The 21,573-nt window shown below is 64.8% G+C and overlaps 4 protein-coding genes across 8 annotated transcripts; 1 reads left to right on the top strand and 3 right to left on the bottom strand.

Annotated features, from left to right (window-relative positions):
* Window positions 1-227: 227 nt before the first annotated feature.
* CTXN1 (cortexin 1) lies at window positions 228-1,922 on the top strand. Its single transcript, XM_082456121.1, has 2 exons — window positions 228-431; window positions 803-1,922. The coding sequence occupies exon 2, from the start codon at window positions 823-825 to the stop codon at window positions 1,069-1,071; it is 249 nt and encodes an 82-aa protein (XP_082312247.1). The 5' UTR covers window positions 228-431; window positions 803-822; the 3' UTR covers window positions 1,072-1,922.
* Window positions 1,923-3,242: 1,320 nt separating this feature from the next.
* Window positions 3,243-7,496, bottom strand: SNAPC2 (small nuclear RNA activating complex polypeptide 2). Its single transcript, XM_082456081.1, has 6 exons — window positions 7,478-7,496; window positions 5,823-6,051; window positions 5,014-5,133; window positions 4,776-4,844; window positions 4,152-4,482; window positions 3,243-4,043 (listed from the first exon to the last, which is right to left on the bottom strand). The coding sequence occupies exons 2-6, from the start codon at window positions 6,003-6,005 to the stop codon at window positions 3,712-3,714; spliced, it is 1,035 nt and encodes a 344-aa protein (XP_082312207.1). The 5' UTR covers window positions 6,006-6,051; window positions 7,478-7,496; the 3' UTR covers window positions 3,243-3,711.
* TGFBR3L (transforming growth factor beta receptor 3 like) lies at window positions 6,838-10,396 on the bottom strand. 4 transcript variants are annotated; one of them, XM_082456079.1, is made up of 7 exons: window positions 10,004-10,396; window positions 8,873-9,009; window positions 8,487-8,795; window positions 8,019-8,145; window positions 7,758-7,916; window positions 7,478-7,550; window positions 6,838-7,021 (listed from the first exon to the last, which is right to left on the bottom strand). In XM_082456079.1, exons 1-6 carry the CDS (start codon window positions 10,071-10,073, stop codon window positions 7,483-7,485), a joined length of 870 nt encoding a protein of 289 aa, XP_082312205.1. In that variant the 5' UTR covers window positions 10,074-10,396; the 3' UTR covers window positions 6,838-7,021; window positions 7,478-7,482. The 4 variants fall into 4 exon arrangements, with proteins under 4 accessions (XP_082312205.1, XP_082312204.1, XP_082312206.1 ...); XM_082456078.1 differs by lacking the exons at window positions 6,838-7,021; window positions 7,478-7,550 and having other exon boundaries at window positions 7,558-7,916; XM_082456080.1 differs by lacking the exons at window positions 6,838-7,021; window positions 7,478-7,550 and having other exon boundaries at window positions 7,558-7,916; window positions 8,487-8,635.
* Window positions 10,397-10,492: 96 nt separating this feature from the next.
* Window positions 10,493-20,620, bottom strand: MAP2K7 (mitogen-activated protein kinase kinase 7). 2 transcript variants are annotated; one of them, XM_082456075.1, is made up of 12 exons: window positions 20,311-20,620; window positions 18,322-18,369; window positions 15,170-15,311; window positions 14,923-14,989; window positions 14,693-14,806; window positions 14,501-14,620; window positions 14,246-14,353; window positions 13,973-14,152; window positions 13,792-13,872; window positions 13,527-13,669; window positions 12,844-12,889; window positions 10,493-12,721 (listed from the first exon to the last, which is right to left on the bottom strand). In XM_082456075.1, the coding sequence occupies exons 1-12, from the start codon at window positions 20,432-20,434 to the stop codon at window positions 12,587-12,589; spliced, it is 1,308 nt and encodes a 435-aa protein (XP_082312201.1). In that variant the 5' UTR covers window positions 20,435-20,620; the 3' UTR covers window positions 10,493-12,586. The 2 variants fall into 2 exon arrangements, with proteins under 2 accessions (XP_082312201.1, XP_082312202.1); XM_082456076.1 differs by lacking the exon at window positions 18,322-18,369.
* Between the last annotated feature and the right edge of the window lie 953 nt (window positions 20,621-21,573).

The following is a 21,573-nucleotide window of genomic DNA, read 5'->3' as shown; positions in this document are numbered from 1 at the left end:
GGAGTCTGAGGGGTCGGTTGCAGAACAGAATGTGGGAGCTTAAGTCGGGCTGGGTGGCTTGGGGGGGTGCCTGTGGGGGTGGGAGGGCGAGGCCCTCGGTGCTTATGGTTCTTTGGGGCCGCTGGTCTCCCCGGCGCCTCTGGGCGGGGCCCGGTTCTCCCAGAGGACGGGGCGGGGTCGCGGGCCCGAGCGCCGCTCCCTGCGCAGCCTCCGCCCCCCGCGGTGGCCCCGCCCCCGTCGCCATGGGAACAGCCGCGGCGGCCCGGCTGGCGCGGAGCTCGCCTGCCTCGGTCTCCGCCGCTCCAGGGGCGGGTGGGGTGGTAGAGTCCGGGCCGCCGGCGCGGCCACCGGCGAGAGACCAGGAGCGGGTGCGGGTCCCGGAAGAGAGCGCGGCTGCCGGCCGCTTGGTCCCGGTCCCGGTCGAGGCCAGGGTGAGGGGCGCGGCGGGGCGGGGGCGGGGGCGGTGGGGGAGGGGGGGTCCCCAGGACGCAAGAACAAAGGGAGCGGGGTGGGGGAACCGCGTCTCGACCCCCACCACGCAGCCCGGGCCGCGCGTTCGCACCTGTTGTGCGCGGGCCGGCCGGGTCGGGGTTTCCTTCTCCTTGCTCTTAGCGTCCCCACCTGCGCGCACGCCGGGAGTTGGGTGCCCGCGGGCCAGCCATGGGCGTAGCCCGGGGACAAAGGCGCGGGCGGGGGCTGGGGCTCGGCAGGGTAGGGGGGGCTGCGGCGGGTGGGGACGACGCGGGGGCGCAGGAGGGCGCAGCTTCATCCCTGCTTCCCGGGCGGGCCCCCTCCTCCGCAGGGCGCGCGGCGATGTGAGCCATGAGCGCGACGTGGACGCTGTCCCCCGAGCCGCTGCCGCCATCGACGGGGCCCCCGGTGGGCGCGGGCCTGGACGCGGAGCAGCGCACCGTGTTCGCCTTCGTGCTGTGCCTGCTCGTGGTGCTGGTGCTGCTGATGGTGCGCTGCGTGCGTATCCTGCTCGACCCCTACAGCCGCATGCCCGCCTCGTCCTGGACCGACCACAAGGAGGCGCTCGAGCGCGGGCAGTTCGACTACGCGCTGGTCTGAGCGGTGCGGCGCCCTCGGCCGGCCCTCCGCGGGGTCTCTCTCCCGGGGCCGATCCGACGGGGCGCCGCTGGGCCTGGACCGCGCTCAGGATCCTGCCCCCGAGCCCGCAGCCCGAGGGGGGAGGGCGTCAGGAGAAGTCCAACCCCTCCCCCCTCACACCCCTCCCATCTTCCCTCCTGGCCAGGCCGGAGCCCCACTTCGTGCCTTTATCCCGCCCTGTCCTCTCTCCGTAACTCACCGGCCTGGCTGGCCCCCGACTCTAAAGCCTGTGGGAAGAGGACGCCCGCCCCTCCGCCCCCAGCGTGTAGGTGGCTCTGCTATTGTCCTGCCGCCGAGCATGAGTGTCATGTCCGCTCCCGGGTTCAGGGACCCCCGTGTCCTTTTCCCTCCCTCCCCTGTCCTCTGGCCATCCTCACTCCCCCGCCTCCCGCCCCCCTAAGTGTTGAGCCCCTCCTCGGGCTCCGGCCCTGCGGGCTCTCCTGGGCCCACGAGGTGGACGCTGCATACCAATATGCCCTGCTCGGCCTGCTCCGGAGACAGAGACTGAAGAGCGACAATGGCTGCTGTGTCCAGGATGCGAGGCTCCTTCCATGGGGGGAAGAGCGCAGACAGGCTCCCTCCCGCCCCCAGCCCAGGCCCCAGTTCAGGTCAGCGCGCCCCTCCCTCTGTCACCACCTCCACCCCTCACTGGCCCTCCTGCCACCTCCCCCAGATCCCTCCTGCAACCCCCCCTCCCAGGCCCTCCCCTTGCTTTCTCACTCCTCCCTGCCTCTGAGCCCATGGTATTAATAAAAGCTATTATTGAGCGCTTACTGCATGCCAAGCAGTGTGCTGAGGTAGCTCCTCCCGTACTTGGTCTGTTCTCTTTTCAGGACCCTGTTACCATGCTCATTCTACAGGCCAGGGGACTAGGGTCCAGGCAGGTTGAGTGACCTGCCTATAGCTGGCTTCTAGCCAGGCTAGAATTTGAACCTAGGGCTGACTTCTGCACGCTCTTAACAGCTGCCCAGGGCTGCGAAACACCCAGATGTACACTCTGGGGGACCAAGGCGTAACCATCTCCATCCCCCTCGCTCCAGGAACAGCCAAGACCACCCTTCTTTCCCTTGACTTGAGGAGACGCTGGTGGCCATGGAATGGACTTAGCCTGGTAGGGAGCCGGGATGGGGTGCCCTCAGCCAGCCCTGGAGGTTGTCTCCAAGAACTGGCACGGCCTTCTGGTACTGTGACCACACCTGCAGCCCCAAACCTTTCTGACCTGGTCCCTCCGTCCCACCCTCAGCATGTGCACTTTGGACACCACGGGGCTGGTGCTGTGAGGCCTTGGTCATGGAGTGGGCTGGCTCCGCTCCACGGCCCGCCTTCGAGATGTGTTGTGCGCCCCCGGGGGGAGCCGTGTGCAGTGTGTGTGGGGAGAGACGAGCGTTGCTATAAAAGGAAGGCTGTGTGAATGCACAGGCTCCGCGAACAGAAAATTCACTGGCTTTCAGAGGACTCGTTCGATTTGGGGGAAGGTGGTGCCGTAGGAGGACACCCGGTTCCCCCACCCGACCCTCACCAGCCTGCCCCTGAATCCACACGCTCAGGGAGGCTGAGGGAGGGGGGCCCCGTGCAGGGAGACCTGGCAGCACCTCTGGGAATTGGAGGCCTTTGGCAACGGCCAGGACCCCAGCCCCCTCCTCCACCCAGCTCTGCTCCCCCTTCCCTGCTCCTAAGGCCCCTCCAGCTCTTCCTCCCTCCCCCACTTGCTTCCCCAAGGCTACCTCAGGGACTCACTCCCCTCCCTCCAACTTCCTGCCACATGGGCAGCCCACCTTTAACCCTCCCGTGGTCAGGAGTCCAGCTCCCCTGACCTGGCCACCCTCACTCTGCTAGCCTCTCCCCTCCATCTGTATGATGGAGAGTCATTGGGCTCTGAAAACCTTTCCCCGACATGGGTCAGGCTCAGGCCTAGACCCTCCAAACAACAATCAACAAGGGTCCCCTCAAAGCCAAGCCAGGGTCGCTCCAGATGGCATCAGACTGGACCTGGTGCAGTGGCCTTTACCAAAGACCACACCCTCCTCCCTGGCATGTCCCCGCTCCGTCCCCAGGACTCCAAGCTATGGCCCCCTACCTCTGATTCTGGGCCCCCTCCCACCTTTAATTCACAGGAGAAAGAGAGCCAGGGGGATAGACCAGAACTTTATTCACAGTTACAGGACACTGGATACAGGACTTCAGGAGGGATGAGGAACCAGTGGGGGGAGTATTTGAGGGTGATTTTAGCCCAGCCATCTGGCTGGAACCCCCTCACCCCAGTTCTATGGCTGAAACCCTGTACAACTTTACTTCGTTTTTTTTTTTTTTTGGCCATGCTGCACAGCTTGTGGGTTTTTAGTTCCCCGACCAGGGATTGAACACAGGCCCTCGGCAGGGAGAGCGTGTAGTCCAACCACTGGGTCGCCAGGGAATTCCCTGTGCTTCCATTTCTGAGACCCATGCTGTATCGAGCATCTTATAGGCGACCTATACTGCACACTGCGCCAGGGACCTTCCACTGTGGCAAGATCCTCAATGACAACCCAGTGCCAGCCCAAGCAGGACTGAGGGCCTGGGGGCTCACCGATGTCTGGTGTGTCTGGTGAGGTGCTGGGCCCCTCACCTTGCAGGGGTGGCCACCTGGCCCAGAAGCTCCAGGGGTACCAGGAATGGGTTCAGGGGGCAGATCCCAGCTGCTTGCCAAGTGGATATCGGTTCGCTGGGCCCAGCATTCTCAGGGGCCTGAGGAGTGGCCTGGCCAGCCTCCTCTTGCCCCCTGGAACCTGTCCCGTCAGCCTCAGCCCCAGACCCCAGGCCCCCACTGGCAGGGTTGGGCTGGGGGGCCATCAGGTGTAGGTACATATCCGACATATGTTCAACCAGGGCGGTGCAGGGTAGGCGGGACAACTCCTCAGGAAGTGCCATGAGCAGGTCAAGGACCACAGCTGACTCTGGTGATGGATGGAAAGGGGACGGGTGAGGAAAGGGCGGGGCTTGCCGCCGGAGACTCCCACGGCCAGAGACTCCCACCCCCAGATCGTCGGCCCCTCCCTTCTCACCAGCTGCGGAAAGCTCAGGGCCTCGGCCGCCGCGGGAGATGGACGACAGGTACTTGTAGATCTTCTCAAAGTCCACAGAAAAGTCTTCCTCAGCGGACGGGCCAGCCAGGGACTCAGAGGACGCCTCAGGGGCAGGGCCTTGTGTCTTGGGGGCGGGGCCAGGAGACTCCTGCCGTCGAGGGGCCTCAGGGGCGGGGCCAGGAGCCTCAGGGCCCAGGTCCTCCTGCCCTCCAGGGGCGCTGAGGAGCAGTAGCTTTCCACGAGCCTGCGTGGGCTTGGGGGGCTTGGAGTGCAGGAGGCTGTTGGGCTCCGTGGCCGCGATGGTGAGCACCTGGCAGGCAGAGAGATCAGGCAAGGAAAGGCAGAAGTGTCCCCGTGGGCTACTCCCCTGCCCTGCAGGAGACAGCCTTCCACCTCCAAATCCTCCCTGCCACCCTGAGGAAGGCGTCACATTCAGCAGAGGGCCTCAGAAGTGCGGACACTGAGGCTAGGGTGTCCGGTGACGGACGAGAGTCACAGAGCTGGCAAGAGGAAGGGACCCAGGAACCAGGTCCAGCTTAATTAGACTCAAATATATGACCCCGTCCCCGGGATACCCCCATCCTGCCTGGGGGATGGCTGTACCTGTGAGAAAGCCACGGTCAGGGCCTCCTCCAGCGGGCCTGTTATCTTCTCAGCCAGATCCATCCACACCTGGGTAGAGCAACCAGAAGGTGCTCAGGGATCAACCCTCAGGAGTCCCCCAAGCCCTACCCCTCCTGGGGCTGCCCTACCCCTCCTGGGGCTCCCCTGACCAGGTTATCCCCCCAACTCCCACCTCATCCTCCAGGGGCCGGCCCTGGGGAGCCTCACCCCGCCTCACCTCGATGGGGGCCGGGGTCTGTGTTTCCCGGCGCCTTGGACCCTGTGGGCCACCTGGATGCATCATCTGAGTGGCCTTTCGGACCACTCGACCCTTGAGGTGCCGGAGAAAGTCCTGGATCTGGGGAATTGAGGGGATGAGGCCAAATGGACCTTCTAGAAGCCCAGGGCTAGGCAGTCCACTGCCTGCTCCAGGGCCGGCCACTGCTCCTACCCTCCCGCTGGCCCGGAGTTAAGGGTCATAGGGACTCTGCCCAGGGGTCTTGGGCCAAGGCCCCAGGTGTGACCCGACAAAGATGTAAGGCCCTGGCCGGTTCTGGCTCCTCCCCGCAGCCAGGGCCCACCCCCGTGCTAAGTACTACCCTAGTCACCTACCCGCTTCGTCCACTCCGCCCCATTTCCTGACTCTCACTTCAACCTCATTCCCGCCCAGTCCCTCTGCGCCTCCCACCCAGTCCGGGGCCTCCGCTCTCAGAGTTCGCCCCGCCCCTAAATCTTGGCTTCGCCCCGCCCCTCAGCCTGCCGCAGCACTGCCTCCTTCTCGCCCCGCCCCTCGGCTATGTTCCGCCCTCGCCCCGCCCTCAGCTTCTCGCAGGCACACAAGGCCCAGCCTTGCACTAGTCCCGCCTCCTCCGGCGTTCTTCCGGTTCCTCAACCTCGCCCCCGCCTCACCCTCGACCCGTCCACTCCAAGGCCCCGCCCCCAAGCCTCACTCTCGTCCCGCCAACTCCCAGGGCCCGCCCCTCCGCAAGCCCCGAACACATCCTAGCCCCGCCTCCAGCCTCGCTCCCATCCCGAGACCCCTCTCACCTCGACCTCGCTCCGGCCCGACAGCTGCCGGGCCAGTTCGGCGGCGTCCGGCTCCGGCTGGCCCCGTCGCGCCTGCAGTAGTCGTAACAGCTGCCGCTTCTCGCGGGCGCTCCAGGTCGCGGGGCCGGTCACCTCACCCAGATAGCGCGCCGGGGCCGCTCGCCGCCGCTGCGGGGGCTTCATGCCGGTGAGGCGGGTGAGGGCGGTGTCGTTGTTCCGGGGCCGTTTCCTTAGTGGGCGGGGTTACGGCGGCCGCTGGGGCCAAAAGACCCCGCGCGGAAGCTGACGTAGATGGGGGCGTGGCTCTGCGTTTGCGGGCCGAAGGGAACTGCCTCCCCGGGAAGTAATGGGGAGACTGGCATCTAACTGAGGCGGGGGCGAACGAGACCCCCCGCCCGCATTCTATCTCATTCGTGAACTGGAGCCAAGTTCTTAGATCTCGTGCCCTCCCTCCCTTCCAGGACTACGTCTTGTGAAACTCCTATTATGTGCTTTGTAGCCAAGAGCCTGGGCTGTGGGGTCGGCCAGTCCTGACTGGTGAGCAAGTGATTTGGCCTTGCCGAGCCTCAGTTTCCTCAACCGTAAAATGGAGCTAATAGTCCCCCCCTTGTCTATGCTCTGAGGAGGGAGAAGCTCGGGCAGGAGGGATTTAAGGACCTTTAGGCTAGACGGAGAGGAGACTGGAGCAGAGGCCTGAGCTCGAGGCCCTAGCGAGGGCAGGGTCCGGGCGGTGGGAGTGGAGAGCGGAGAAATCCTGGGGTTGAGAAGGCAAGTGGGCGGTGCAGGGGTGGAGAAGGAAACGAGGCTTATTTTTAAATTTAAGCTGGTGGGGTTGGGTGTCCCCTTTTTGTTTGGGACAAAATGCCCTTGGGGCTCCCCTGGGCGGTAACCGCACACGTATATATAAGGGCTTATGAGCCCCGCCCCAAAGCTCCACCCCTCCAGTCTGGACCTTTTCCATCCTGGAATCCCCACCCCCGCGCCACGCGCACACGCAGACTTCAGAACGCTGCAGTTCAGGCCAGATGTTTATTCTGAGCCCAGGTGGGAGGGTGGGAGGAGGAGCAAGAGGGGGCGCGGGGCGCAGGGATCTTAGTCCCATCGAGTCTCAGGTCCTGGCGGGCCTGGTCCAAGGCTGTGGCTGGTATGTCTCCGGACCCTGATGGGGGCGCGCTATCTCTGGAGAGGGGCGACTCAGGCTGAGCAGGGGAGAGGACGCTACGTCAGGTCACCCCCTTCCCAACCGATCATTGGCCGTCCCATCAGTCTGTGTGCCGGGGCGAGGGTGGGTGCTAGGTCTGAAACCCGAATTCTCCTTGCCTAGTGTGCCTGTCTGAGGTGTTGAGGTTCTTTCTTACGACACTAAGCCCGCAGTCGGCCGCGGGTCACCCACTACGTGATTTCGAATCCCAGCTCCACCAAATTTTGTGACCTTTGGCAAGTTAATTTCAGAGAGTACCTCATTTTTAAATCTCTATTATGGGGATTATAAGAGTATCTACCTGAAGCTGGTTACAAGGATTAATATGCGTAAAACATTTGGTACTCCGCCTGGCAGAGAGAACACGCTATGAAGAGTCATTATCACCTCCCTCCTCCATCCGTCCTACCGGCCCCAGGTTACACTCCCCCTCTTCCCTCCCCCTAACACTTACCTGCCTCACTGGGGCCTCCTGGGCGGTGGGCCGCTGGGCGAGGCTCTCGGGGGCGGGCCGGGGGGCGGGGGCGCTGGAGAGGAGAGGCAGGCTGAGGAGTAGGGGTTGCCGCGCGCTGGGCCGGGGCAAGGGCGCCCCCTGGAGGGCTGCTGCAGGCGTAGCGGAAGCAGGTCTAGGGATGGTCAGGCCCGAGCAGGCTGGGATCGCTGCGACCAGGGGTCCGGACTCGTGGGAATAGGCTGGGGCCCAGGCGGAGATCCCGGCGGACCCAGGTTGGTACCTGAGTGAGCGCAGACGAGGCCGAGCCCGGCGGCCAGAGCGGCGCCCAGCACGAAGGCGGCCAACACAAGTGCTACCACCGGCGCGGGCTCCAGGACCCCCGGGGCCGGCGCGGGAGGCTCGGGTCGCACGGCTGTGCCGGGGACGCCCTTGGATGGCCCTGTGAGGAGTACAACGCAGAGACTGGGCTCATGCCTCAGATGTCCTCCCCATCCCCCTTCCCGACCCCAGAGACCCCCGCTGAGGACTGCTGCGTGCTCACTGGGGGGCAGCCGCGGCACCGTGACCACGATGGGCTGCGTCAGCGTGTGCAGGTGAGGGCTGTCGGCACCCAGACTCTCATCGCGGCCACTGCCGGCGCCCGCGCACGCCTCATCCTGAGGCAGACACTGGGAGGAGGGGGAGGCAAGAGGCGGGGACGTCAGGGCCCCGGCTCCAGGGGCGGGTCCCCAGGGCTCCCAAGAGAGCTGTGTCCAGCACTATATTGCAACCAGGTGTCGCACCACTAGACCCCTGGAAATCCGGCCCCTTCGGACGTCCCTGCGCCCAACCCCAGCCTGAGACCCAGTGCCTACTCCCAGTTTCGAGGTACATCCGCCCCCACGTCCAAAAGCTCCCAGACCCCCAGATCCCCAAACCCTAAGAGGCTTCTCCCTCAGATGCCAGAGGCTCTTGTGCCCAGCCCCCGACGGGCCCGGGCGCCCAGATTCCCCGCCCCGTGCCCGAGCACCGGCGACGGTGAAGACAGCGTCAGAGGCGCAGGCGTCTGGCGGGCTCCCCGGAGGCGGCGGCAGCGGCTCAGCTGGCAGTGCAGGAACTGCACAGAGGCGTTGAAGACCGGGCGCAGGCGGAAGCTGAAACGCGCGGGGCGAGCGGCACCTGGGAGCGGCCGCGGTGTCGGGAAGGTGACCGAGGAGTCGGCGGAACAGCCCCCGCGCAGCAGCGCCAGGGCGGGGCCCGGGGTCGGGCGTGAGGATGGTGTCACCGAGCAGCGGTGCAGGGCCATGCCCCAGCGCGGGGAGGGACGGGCCAGGGCCGCCTGGGGGGCGGGGTCGCGGTCAGGGTCGGCTGCCCCCACCGGCTGCCACCCGGCCTCGGTGAGCCCCCCGTCCGTACCTGCACGAACACGCGGCTGTCGGCCGGGACCTCCAGCGGCCCCGCGCGGCGCGGGAAGGCGTCCTCCGCGTCCGACAGCTCCAGACTGAAAAGGGGTCGGCGCAGCCTGGGCCCTGGCGCCGCGGGGAACGGGGACGCTGGCAGGGAGAAAGGGTGGCACAGGGGAAGGAGGATGCGCTGTCCCTTAGGCCCCCCTGGCAAGTGAGCCAACCTCGCCTCCACTGCCTACTTTGGAAAATGGATGCAGTTGCGGTGGAGGATTCACCCGCGCTCGTCTCCGCGCTTCCCACCGCCAGCTGAAAAGCAGCTGTGATGTACTCCCTGGAGACCCGGGGGACATCCCAGCCCAGCCCCTGAGCCTGGGCGCAAAGCTGCGCCTTCCTGGGGAGGAGCCCCCTTCCCAGACCTCTACTTCTCCACCCCCAGTGAGCGAGGGAATCCCTGGCCGGGAAGGGGTCGAGGGGCACCTGATGGTGGAGGGTCTGCCTGGGTGAGGTCAAAGGTCCTCCCCTTCTGGAGTCTGAACCCCCCGCTCACCCACCGAGGACCAGGGGCTCCTCTGGGGTCACAGCAGGGCCGTTTGGGGGGAGGGTGCCGGCCCCATTCTTGCCTAAGGGGAGGGAAGAATAGCAAGGTGCTCTCCCCCCAGCCCTTTGGGCATCGTGGAGGCCCAGCCTGGCCACCAGGGTCTGGGCCTTTTCCCTTTGTCGGTGTTCCTCACTCACTCGCAGGCTGAGGGCAGCAGCGGCAAAGGGTAGAGGCACAGGGGAGCCTCCACTGGGGTGTGTGATCACACACACATGCACCACAATGACACAGACCTCTGCCTTAAGGAGGCGCTCAGCTGGGGTCCTCATCAAAGGATGTTCTCAAATGTCCAGGATCACCGGCACAGACAGTCCCTAAAAGCATTGGCGCAGACTGCTCCCCTCCCACAGCCCTTGGTCTCACCATGGCTGCCGGGACTTTGAAGAAGTTGGGGATCCCAGAGAACCTGGAAAACGGGGGACGGGGCAGACCCCACCTCCCACCCACCCCCGTTCCCCCAGGGGGGTGGATGAGAGGGTGCACTGAGAAAGGGTAACACGGGAATGGAGGTGTGCTGGGCCATGTCCCCTTGCCTGTACATACCAGCTGGCTCGCTGGGCACGGTGGTCATCCCTGGGAGCAGGGCCAGCAGCAGGATCACGGTGCCCAGCATGCTGGACCGGCTGAGGCAGCACTGGGCCCAGCAGGTGGGCAGGCGGCTCTGGCCTTGGCTGGGGGGCCATTTGGGGAGGCAGGGAGCGGGGGGTGGCACACTGATGGGCCGACATCAGAGCCCACGGCCAAGGCCTGCTGGGGATTAAGGGCTCTCTGGCCAGACCAGTAGCTATCCGGTTGGGGGGAGGTCCCTCACACTGGCCATTAGATATGGGGCTAGTCACTACAAACACCACCCCACCAGCCCCCAGCCCTGCCTGCCTCTCTTCGCTGCAGAGGCCCCATCCACCAGAATGGTCCCGATCCCCCAGCGCCCCAGCCCCAAGGTCGGGGCTCACGACCCCTTCCCTGGCCCCTTCCCCCACCTCACTGCCAGGCCCTGCCAGGCTCAGGACATACACCACAGACACAGCAGAAGAAAAGGGAGGGGTTTTATTCTCAAGCGTCTAAGGATTTACAAACGAGGGCGTTTTGTTTTAAAAAGGGATGGGGCAGTACTGGCGGCCTGAGAAGGGGTTGTGGACCATGGGCTGGGCCCAGGCCGCCCCAGGCCCCCACCTGCCCACTTCACCCTCTGCCTGATGGAGAGGGATGGCTGGTGACTGGTGACTGGGGTGGGGGGCAGGGAGACATGGAAAAGGCAGGGGGGAAGGAGAGGCTCCCATTTAACACTGAAGGCGGGGAGGGGGAACGGGCCGACACACACTCACAAAACAGAAAATAAAGTTAAATAAAAACTCAGGCAGCTGGCCCTTGGGGCCAGCCACGCAACCTTCCCGGCTACCCACAAAGGCCCCTGTGGCTGGGGCCCATGAGGGAGGGCGGGGGCCAGGCCTACTGGCCCCGCACCCTGCCCCCTCCCCTCACAAAGGGGATTGGAGCGAGAGAAGGTGGCCTCCCCCAAGGGGGGGGGGGCAGAGAAAAGATGACTTCGAGTACTTTTTAAAACATGCGGCGTTTTGTGACTATCCTAGTAGCAACTACAGTCAGTGAGATAGATGGAGGGTACAGTGATGCCTAGTCTAGATTGCTTCAGCTACATCCAGCGACCTTCCTCACCTTTGGTGTTGGTTGCTTTTTGTGGTTTTTCTGGAGTTTTGTTTTTCTTTTTTTTTGTTCTGTTATTTCGTTGTCCACTTGATTTGCATGCATCACCAACAAAAAGGAAACACACCCCCTCCTGCTCTGGCTGCTCCCCAGGGTCCCAGGGATGCCAGGGCCCGGGCCTCAGCGTGGGCTGGGGACTGGCCAGCTCTGGGTGAGTCGAGGGGCGCTCAAGGCCACTACGAGGGCGTGACTGCCTCCACACGCCCAGCCCTCGGCCTGCCCCACCTCTGTCCCTGTCACACATTCTCAGACCCCCACGTCCACTCCACACACCCTCAATCCCTGCCTCCCCGGGCCCTATGGCCCCCGCTCCTGTCACCCATTCCCTCCTCCGCCTCTGCCTCACCGGCACCTGCTGCCCTCCACCATGCCCCACGCCTGCCTTCCCTGAAGGCCACCCTGTGTGGCCACGGCCCCTTGGGCTCCCTCCACACCCCCCGAGGTCCTCAACTCACCCCTACAAGCTGTGGCCAGTCTCCAGCCCCGAGGGAGGGGCACCCCGCCCCCCCAGAGCCCACCTTTGGGACTAGTCTCTCCCCAGCGGGGTGGCCCAGGCCCCACGGCTCGGCCCCCAGCCCCCCAGCGCCCGTGGGCCATCGGGGGGCTGCCACCACAAGCAGCTAAACATGACTTTGGTAAAAGTTTCTGAAGGTACCGACAAACCCCACGAGAACAAGCTCTTCTCCTCCCCCCACCCCCCCAAACACCCCACCAAGTACAATAAAATACGATAAACTCCAAAAAGGACCCCCTGAGATCAAAAAGAGAAAGAGAGACCAGCCCGGGTCTGGCTGCAGTCACAACGTCCAGCCGGCCTGCCCAGGGCAAGGATGCCAGCCAACTGACTCATGGCTTGCCGGAGACCTAAACGGACCCAGGGGTCCCGCCGGGGGTGGCAGGGCCTGGGCCAGGAGAGAGGCAGAGGCAGGGAGGGAGACAGGGAAAGCCAGAGAGGTAGAGAGGGAGGGGACAGAGAGAGGGAGACGGAGCCAGGGTGCATGTGCGTGCGAGGCGGCAGTGGGACAGCGCGGTGCGGAGGGGAGGGGACAGGACGGGCGGCTCTCTCCCGGCCCCCGGGGGCCGCCCCAGCCCAGAGGTTACAACTGAATAAATAGCGAGTCTGCTCGCGGCCTGCTGTCTTCCGTTCACAGTGTCTGTCGGGGGGGGGATGCGCACAGCCGGCTGATCCTGGGACGGGAAGGGCTGGGGCCTGGTGGGCCCATCTGTCCATGGCTGGTGGGCAGGGAGTCAGGGGTGGGTCGGCGCCCCCTACTTTCTGTCCTCAGCCCTCGGCGGCCGTCCAGGTCCCAGGGCTCCCCTGGCGGGCAGCTGGGTGGCCGGGTGGGGAAGGGGGGGCTGGTGGCCACGCCCCCGGCCCCCAGTGGGCTGGCCGCCGCTGTGCGGCTACCTGAAGAAGGGCAGGTGGTGCTGGCTCAGGACCCCGCTCGCCCGCGGCGACTCGGTCTTCGCCATGACATCCTTGAACCAGGATGCCACGTCCACCTCCAGCGTCTCGTAGCGCTTGATGAAGCTGTGTTCCTGTGGGGCCCAAGGTGGGGCACTTAGGGCAAGGGCGTCTTCCCTGCTGGCCTTGCTCAGGCCCGGCGTCCAGTGTGGCGGGGGGCTTAGGATGGGGGCTGGGGAGGGCCCCGGGTACTCACAAGTAGCTTATTATACTTTGGTCTCTTCCTGTGATCTTTAGTAAGGCTGGAGAGAGAAGAGGAGAGGAAGAGAAGTGAGAGCAGGGAGGAGGGGCCTGGCCGCCCTCGTGGCTGAGTCGGGTCTGCAAGATCTGTGGGTAGAAGCCCGCAACCTCCCGGCCCTGCGCTTGGGCCCCCCAACGTGACAGAAGCCCAACGTGCGCCGTGAGACACCCATGGGAGAGGTGGGTGGGCTCCCCCACGGGAGGCTCCAATGTGGACGTCCTGCGTGCGCTACTCTTGCCAGTTGGTGCAGGACACTCAGAGCCCTTAGCCCTGGGGTGCCTCTGCTTGTTCACAGCTCCCCCAAGGTGAAGCCCAAGGGCTACCCTGCCAAGTACCCCTGGGGCCAGGTGTCCCCTCAGGCTGAGTCCAAACCCAACTCCTAGCTCCCAGGGCTCGGGCTCCAGCCCCCACCCCATCCTGGGGCCCCTCTCCCCTCCCCAGTGGCCTGGGTGCAGGGCCACATCTGACCTCGCCCTGCCTTCCAGAGCGGAGGGCGGGGCCGGGGCTCCTCACCAGTCTTTAACTCTTAGTTGCGGCATGCATGTGGGATCTAGTTCCCTGACCAGGGATCGAACCCGGGCTCCCTGCATCGGGAGCGTGGAGTCTTAACCGCTGTGCCACCAGGGAAGTCCCCTCACCAGTCTTTGACGAAGGACTGAAAGTCCCCCGAGAAGCCCATGTGACCGGGCAGGAGTGGGGGTTCTTCCTGTAGGACTTTGGTGAGGACCTCAAAGTCCGTCTTGCAGTTCTTGTAGGGAAACTGTCCCGTCGCCAGCTCCACCTGGGAGAGAGATGAGCAGGGCTGGGCTGGCCAAGGACAGGATCCTGCCCTTTCCCGCCACCTGACTCCATACCCCGAGAAGACCCCACCCCTGGTCTCGGAGAGCAGGGGCCCCAACTCACCAAGGAGATGCCCAGGCTCCACACATCGGCCCGGATGTCGTAGTCGGGCTTGGTGGGGTCCGGGGGGTCGATGCGCTCAGGCTGCCGGTGGGAAGTAGGAGAGGGTGGATGTACCCCTGTGGCTGGGGTGGGTGCGCCGCCCCTCACGGCCGCCCGCCGGACGCTGCTGGGCCCCACTTACTGCCATGTAGGCAGCGCAACCTGCGCTCCGCGTTTTGGCTTTGGAGTCAACGAGGCGGCCGCTGATGCCGAAGTCGCAAAGCTTGATCTGGCCCCGCTCATCCAGCAGGATGTTGGAGGGCTTAACGTCCCGGTGGATCACGCCGTGCTTCTCCTTCAGGTAGTAGAGTGCCTTCACGATCTGTGGCGCGGGCAGAGGAGGGCACCAGTGATGGCAGGGACGGGGCCTGGTGGGGGGACCACCCGCCCACCCGCGCCCCACCCAGCCGCTCACCGCCACCGTCATCTTGCCCAGGATCCGCTCAGGGATAGGGCCCTGCATCCGCTTCTTGAGCTTCTCGGCGCACGTGCCCATGAGCTCCATGGCAATGAAGACGTCCGTCTGCGGGGACAGCAGGTGGCGGCTTGGTGGGGTGGCTGTACCCTCCTGCCCACCCCAGACACGCTCGGGTCCTGGGGGAGGGGCGGGGGGCACAGGGCTGGCTCAGAGACCAGCATGGGAGGCTTGGGGGGCGGGCGGCCGGCTCACGTTGGTGATGAAGGTCCCGAAGCACTGCACAATGTAGGGGCAGTCGTGGCTCTTGAGCACCACGTCCAGGTCCATGAGGATCCGCTTGTTCTCTTCCTTGTTCCCCGAGCGCCGCATTTGCTGCACGGGACAGCAGGGGCCTTAGCGCCGAGCCTGGGGCGCGGGGCCCACCCGGGGCAGGGGCGGGCTCACCTTGACAGCGATGACGTGCCCCGTCTTCCGGAAACGCATCTTCCACACCTGGCCACAGGTGCCGCTGCCCATCTCCCCCAGGTTCTCCAGGTCGTTGATTTCCGCCTGGTAGCGCTGGTGAGGACAGCCAGGGCTGGGGGTCCACCAGGCCTCTGCCCTCCACCCCAACCCAGATCCTACCAGCTGCGTCCTGCCCACCCTCCCTGGGGGGGCCGAGGGAAGGGCGGTACCTGGCCCCCAATGGTCAGGTAGCCCGTCTGCTTCATGATCTCCTGCAGCTTCTGGTCAATCTCGATGCTGAGTTGACAGAGAGTGGGTGCCGGTGAATGGGGGTCCTGACCAACCTGAGGCCACCCCAGCCCCTAACACACAGGGGTTCCACAGAGCTCACCAGCTCCTCCCTGAGGCTGGCCCTGCGCCCCGACCCGCCCCAGCCCCGACTTTCCGGCCCTCCCACCAGCCACCCTAGCCGCTCACCTCTCCATGCTGCGGGGTGTGAACAAGGTTGACGGGAGCCCCAGCATGTGGCGGGGCCGGGCTGGGGGCGTGGGGTGCTGCGGGGAGCTCTCGGAGGACGGTGAGCGGCTGCCCCCATCATTGGCCAGTGGGAGCTGCAGGGCTGGGGTGGTGAGAACCAGGGGCGGGGAGGAGGTTAGCTCCCAGCTGGCCCCAACTCAAGGGCCTGGCACCCTCATCTTCCCCTCCCTGGCATCCCTCAGGTAGGCCGGCACAGCCCCCTGCCCTGCTGGGCTGGAGGAGCTCCCTGCTCCCAGACCACTCTTAAGGTGCCTTTTCCCACGTCCCCCCCACTCCTCCAACCTGGAAGGGCTTGCGGTGGGCTGTTGAGGTGGGGTGGTCCCCAGAGGCTGAGGGTTCATCCCCAAGCCTCCCCTGACAGAAAACGGAGGCCCAGAGGCGGATGCCGTCCCTCGGGCAGGCAGCCTCCCCACTGTGTCCCTTTCCTCCCCACCTCCGCCTGGGAAGCAGGCCCAGGGCCACCACGCCCACACTCTGGACCACACAAGGCAGGAATGCCTGCTGGGATCAGCCCGAGCTCTGGCGCTGTGGGCAGCGCTGACCTTGGCTGGACCACCCTGGGGAGAGAGTGGGCAAGGGACCCAGGCTTCCAGCTGCCTCGCCCAGCATTCTGTTTCAGGGTCAGGGAGGGCCGCCCTCTGGCCAGCGGGCTCATCGGTGAGCCTCCCGGCCTGGCCTGCAGAGCTAGGGCCGACGAGTCAGGGGCAGGACCCCAGGCTGGGCCTGTGTCCTCCGGGTGAGGGGATCCAGGTGGCACAGCCCCTCCAGGGGCCAGTGGGACGTGGGGGGCAGGGGCCGGGCCAGGAGGTGAGTTTGGTTCTTTCCAGAAGCCTGCATGCGGACAGCTCGGGCATGCTACAGGCAGGCAGGCAGGCAGGCAGCGGGCAGGCAGCGGGCACCCCAGGACGGGCAGGCGGCATTAGGGGACGGGAGGGCAGGAGACAGACAGACGGGAGCTGAGGCTTGGGGCCCAGCTGCCCAGAGGAGGCGCTGCAGAGACAGGCCGGAGAGGGGCCTGGGAAAGGAGAGCAGATTCCCTGAGGGCCTAGGAGCCTCCTGGCTGGGCAGGCCACAGGGCGGGGAGTGGGGGCTAGGGTGACGACCCTCCAGTGAACCCCGGAGACCCTGGCACTCGGCCTCCAGAAGGGGAGCTCCTGGCTGGGGAGGCTGCAGGCTACAAGCACCTCCCAGGTTCACCTTCCCCTGGAGAGCAGGCCGGGAGCTGGGGGCCTGCCATTCTCCTTAGCCCTTGGCTGACGCCCCCTCCTCTCTCTCCACACTTCCCGCACGGCCCACCTTCTCCTCCCACAGTTCTCCAGGCACCTGGTGACGTAGGCCCAGTGATCAACGGGTAGAGACAGGTATGGTGCAGCACCTGGTGCCTGGGCGCTTTGCTGGCCTGCAACCCTGACCACAGCCAGAGCGAGGGGCAGGTCTATGAGCCTGGCCTGCAGTCCTAGGAGGGCCTGGCGGGAGTGATGCAAGAGCTCTGGGGACCCCGGGGACGTGGCCGGGCCCAGTCCCCTCCACTGGCCCGGAGGCCTCTCCTCCCATGCCCTCCCCGCTGCTCTGCTCTGCCAGGGCCAGAATCCCAGTCCTAATCCCTCCCTCTCTGGCTGGACAACCTCCGGGGCTCCCAAGGACCCTCGAGCTCCCCCTGCACTGGGACCCTGGATCCCTGTCAGGTTCAGGTTCCCTGGGGGCACCAGGGCCCCCTTTCTGAGTAAGGACCACACCCCTCTCCTCCCCACACCTCTCGGTGTGGTGTCCTGTCGGTCCCCTCCCTTACACAGTCCACCGGGCCCTCTGAGGGCTGCCCCAGAACCCGTGGCCAAGGCTGTAAGGGGACAGAGGCTTCCAGCCAGGCCCACAAACTGACGCACGGTAGGCGTCTGAGCGGGGCCGGCGCGGGGTGGCTAAGGTGGGGTGGAGGGAGGTAGACAAAGACCCTGAAAACAGAAGTCACAGAGGTGGTACCGGGCCCACGGCAGGTCAGGAGGGCAGAATGAGAGCGAGAGGCTGAAGGGGAAAGAGAGAGAGAGTAGAATGAATGAAAGAGAACGAGAAAGGACACGGGGCGGGTGTGGGGAGGGCATGAGGCCATCAGGAGCCTCACACGTACCAGGCTGTCAGTCGACACACGTAGGCACACGCACACAGGGCATGGCACAAACCCACGCAGACGGGGAGACGACATGCCACAGGGTCTCCAGCAGAGCCACAGAGCCCCTCACCTTCCGACACACACGCACGCGCGTGCACACACACACACACACTTCCCAACCTAGTCCTGCTCACACGCACAAGAACCAACGAGACCAGACCCCCACCCCATCTCTCTCACCACCCCCGCCCTTCGCACAGGCATGTCCCACACCCATCGGCTCCCAGACCCACTGGCACCTACCCTCGGGCCCTGGGGGGACTGCTTCCTCTACTTCCATCCCTGCGCTGCCCCCACCTCCCAGGAGACTTGGCTCAAATTCCACCTTCTCCAGAGGCTTCCCAACTGCAACCCTGCTCCCCTGCTCCACCCGGCCTTCCCTCCAAGGCGCCGGGGCCTCCTCCACTTCCTGCCCGGAGGCCCTCAGTGCTCACAGCCCTCCAACCCCCAGGGCCCCCCACCCCCGGGGGAGCGCCAGCCCCGAGAGGACAGGGGCTCAGTCCAAGCCTAGCACGGCTCAGCCCAGGGGGCGACACGGCTTCGCTGAGCTGCTGAGGGGGACCAGCAGGCGCAGGGCCCAGCTCTCCCTCCCTCCGCTCATGCACACGCCTGCAGGCACACGCACGGACACTCGTGACCCCCTTGGCAGGCGACAGACTCCCGGCCGCTGAGGGAGTCTGTTTCCTCCTCCAGGGAGTCCAAACCTGAGCCCGAGAGGAAGGGAGGAGCGGGAGGTGAGAAGACAGAGGAAGTGGCCGGGTGGGCCAGACGTTGACGGTGTGGATGGACAGAGAGTGGGGGGGGGGGGGATGCGCACGCACACACGGAGCACGTGGGAGGGGGAAGGGGGGGATGGCATTCTGCGGCCGGGGCAGCGGTTAGGTCAATGGTGCAGAGGTCCAAGCAGCGATGATAAAAAGGCTGGTACCTGCTCGTTGGGACGGGGCAGGAGCAGGGCTTAGAGTGATCACAATAACTGGATGGGGAAAAGGAAGAAAAAAAAAAAAAACAACACCACGATAAATCACAACGGAAACAACCGATTTGTCCAAAAGAAAAGAAATCAAATCAAATCATAACGAAGAGGAGGGGGAGGCACGCGGCACCAAACTGCAGAGATGGGTAGAAACCGACAGAGATGGGAGAACTGGGAGGATGGGATGGAGCTGACACAGACACAGACGCCTGGAGGGGGCTCCCCGGGGCCTGCTCGCCATGGGTCTCACCGTGCCTCGCTCTGCATCTGGGACAGCCACCCTGCAAGGCACCCCAGGCCCCGTACCTAGGCCTGTCTCGTCCACGCTGGGGTTGGAGGGGGAGCGGCACTGCAGAGCCCAGCGGGGACCCTCCAGTCCTGGCTGGGCTTCTTACCCCAGGCAGTGTCCAATGCCAGCACTGCCACCTCGGGGTTTTTTCTGGGCCCCAAGAGACACCCCCCCCCCCAATCCAGTGAGGAACCCACACGGACCCAGGTCAGGAAAGGGAGGATGGGGAGTGGACCCTACACAAGGATGGGGGCGCCAGGCTGGGTGAGCAGGCAGTGATGGGGGAACCCCGATGAGGAGGTGTCTTCCCCCTCCTGTCAGGATGACCTCACAAGGAGCTACATAAGCCACAGGAATCATATCAGAGGGAATAAAAAGGAGAGCAATTTGCTGGGTCAAGAGAGACACAGAAAGCATGTGTGTGTGGGCAGGGGAATTCCCTGGTGGTCCAGTGGTTAAGACTGCACTTCCAATGCAGGGGGCACAGGTTCGATCCTTGGTGGGGGAACTAAGATGCCACATGCCACGCGGTGCGGCCAAAAACAAAAACAGAAAGCATGTGTGTGGGCTGCTGTTCATCAGGTCTGTAGGGAGGGGAAAAATCTGACTCCCTCTGAGCTTCAAGGATATGGGGAAGGGATCATGCAGGAAATCACAAGGAGACTAGATGTGGTCATGGTGATTCCGAGCCAGGTGTGGGTGCTGGGAGGTAGCTCTTGACTCCAGATGACAAGACGCCAGGGAGACAGGCACTGAGATTGTGGGATAAGAAAGGAGGTGTATGTGCCCTGGGATGCCTAGATAGAGTCGCATTGGCCTCAGGTGTCCCCGGGCTGGGTGGGTGTGGGTGTGTAAGAATGGGGAAGTCACTTGATTCTAAATGACAAAGTTGCCACGCTTGGGAGTTGCGTGTTTATTTCTGGAGGAGCCAGAAAGATGGCAACAGTGAAACGAGTCAGAGGAGTATGAGGGGGCCTGGTGTACGTGGGCAAACTGTATGTGGGAGGGAGTCCGCTGAGCCCAATGACAAGATCCCAGAGGGGGGAGCATGGAGCACCAGACACAACCACAGGGATGGTTATAATATGGTCAAGCGACCTCAGGTGTCCCCTGCCCAGGTGCGCGTGTGTGAGCGTGAGTGGCTCATCTGCTAAACCCCGATGACAAGGACCCAGGTACGGAGCGGGGGTGGAGGGGGGGTAGGGGAACCTCTTGACACAATCACTGAGATGGCGGGAGTAGAATCAGCTGGTGAAAAGGGATGTGTACATCTTAGCAGAGAACCTGGATGTGGTCACGGTCGCATGAAGTAGGAGAAGCAAGGCTCAGGGTAGGTGACAGAGGCTCCGAGGATCCCGGTGATTGGGGGCGGGTCATCAGGTGGGGGGCCTCGCCTGGAGCCGGGTAACTAGGCTCCCAGGCCCCGTTAAGGGGGAACCCGCAAGCAGTGGGGAGGGCTGCCCGGGAACCCGCGGGCCCCACGCCCCCCGGGTCACCGTGACCCTCTCACCGCTGGCCGATAGCGGGGAGCGCGGCGGAGAGGAGGAGCTAGAGCGCCCCGGAAGCGGGGGCGGGGCCTGGAGGCGGGGGCGGGGCCTCCCGCGGCGCGCGCCCCGCCCCGCTCGCCCCCTCCCCCACGCCGCCGTGCTTACTGGGCCTGGGCCGCTGGGGGCTGATATCCAGGTTGAGGTCGATCCTCCGCCGGGCCTCGCGGTTCTCCTGCTTCAGCTTTGCTTCCAGGCGGGACAGCTTCTGCTCCAGGGAGGACGCCGCCATCTTCCCCGCCGCCGCCGCGCACCGCCCGGCCGCCCGTCAGTCCCGCAGACAAACACCGCACTGCGCCTGCGCTCGGATGACCCCGCCGAGCCGCCGTCTCGCTCCGCAGGGCGCATGCTCGCGGTGCACACCCGCCCTTCCCGCGTGCGAACCTCCGCGCGTGCGTGCTTCGTCCCGGCCGGAGGGATGACGCCGCCTAGAGCTCGCTGCTGGCAACGTGCGAATCCTCTCAGTGTAAGGCGCATGCGTGAATTCCCGAGCGCTCCGGCAAGAGGCGCTGTGTGGAAACCCACTCACCGTTCCGCTTAGAGCGGTGGGCGGAGAAAGCAGCGCGCAAGCGTACAGAGGAGGAAACGAGGTCACGCCCCTGGCCTCTGCTGCACATGCGCATTCGTGACTTTTTTTTTTTTTTTTCTGTCGCTTTCCCCGGTGGTCGCCATGGTTGTGTGTCCTCAGCCTCGTTCTTTCTCTTCCTGGCCCGGTCCTCGCTGGCACCCACTCCCTCTCGGAACTGCCTTTCTTATCTCGGACAGTGCTTCATTAGGATCCCTGTTATGCTTAATTGCTGCCCCCTCACCATAATTAGGCACCCGGGGCAAGCCCTTTCCATTTCAGCAGGCTCAGGGTTGGCCGAGGACATGTAGGATGGGCGGGGTAGGGCTCGGGCCACTGTCAGGACCCTGGGAATCCAGTGGCGTGACCCCTGCCCTTGGCGATGGGGGTGGGGGCCGGGAGGGGAGCCAAGGTCAAGGCCAGAGAGTTCCAAATCAGACTTGCGTGGGACATTTTAAGACTTCCCTCAACTGCCCTGCCCCCAGAATTTGCGCCCAGCTCCTGGACAACGCAGAAGATAGGCCCCGGTGTTTGGTGCCTCCGCGGCCTACACATTTTCTTTAACTGGTCTGAAGAGTGCTGGGAAAATGTCCCCATCTGGAACCCTGGGGCCCCCGGAGAGCACCTTGCCTCTGCTCTCTGGTGCCAGGAGGAGGCTCGCATTTTGCAGACACCATGGAGGTGGTGATCCCAGGAGGTCAGGGTTGGGCAGGCTGTGCCCTGCCCGCTCCAGCATAGGGACACTGTGATGGGCGTTGAAGGCTTGTGGCGACTCCTCTGGTGACAACTTACAGGTGGAGCAGATC

This window comes from Balaenoptera physalus (assembly GCF_965194825.1).
Source record: "Balaenoptera physalus genome assembly, chromosome: 3".
Classification (NCBI taxonomy): Eukaryota; Metazoa; Chordata; class Mammalia; order Artiodactyla; family Balaenopteridae; genus Balaenoptera; species Balaenoptera physalus.
Note: the sequence above shows the minus strand (reverse complement) of the source record. Positions and strands in the feature narration are given on the sequence as shown.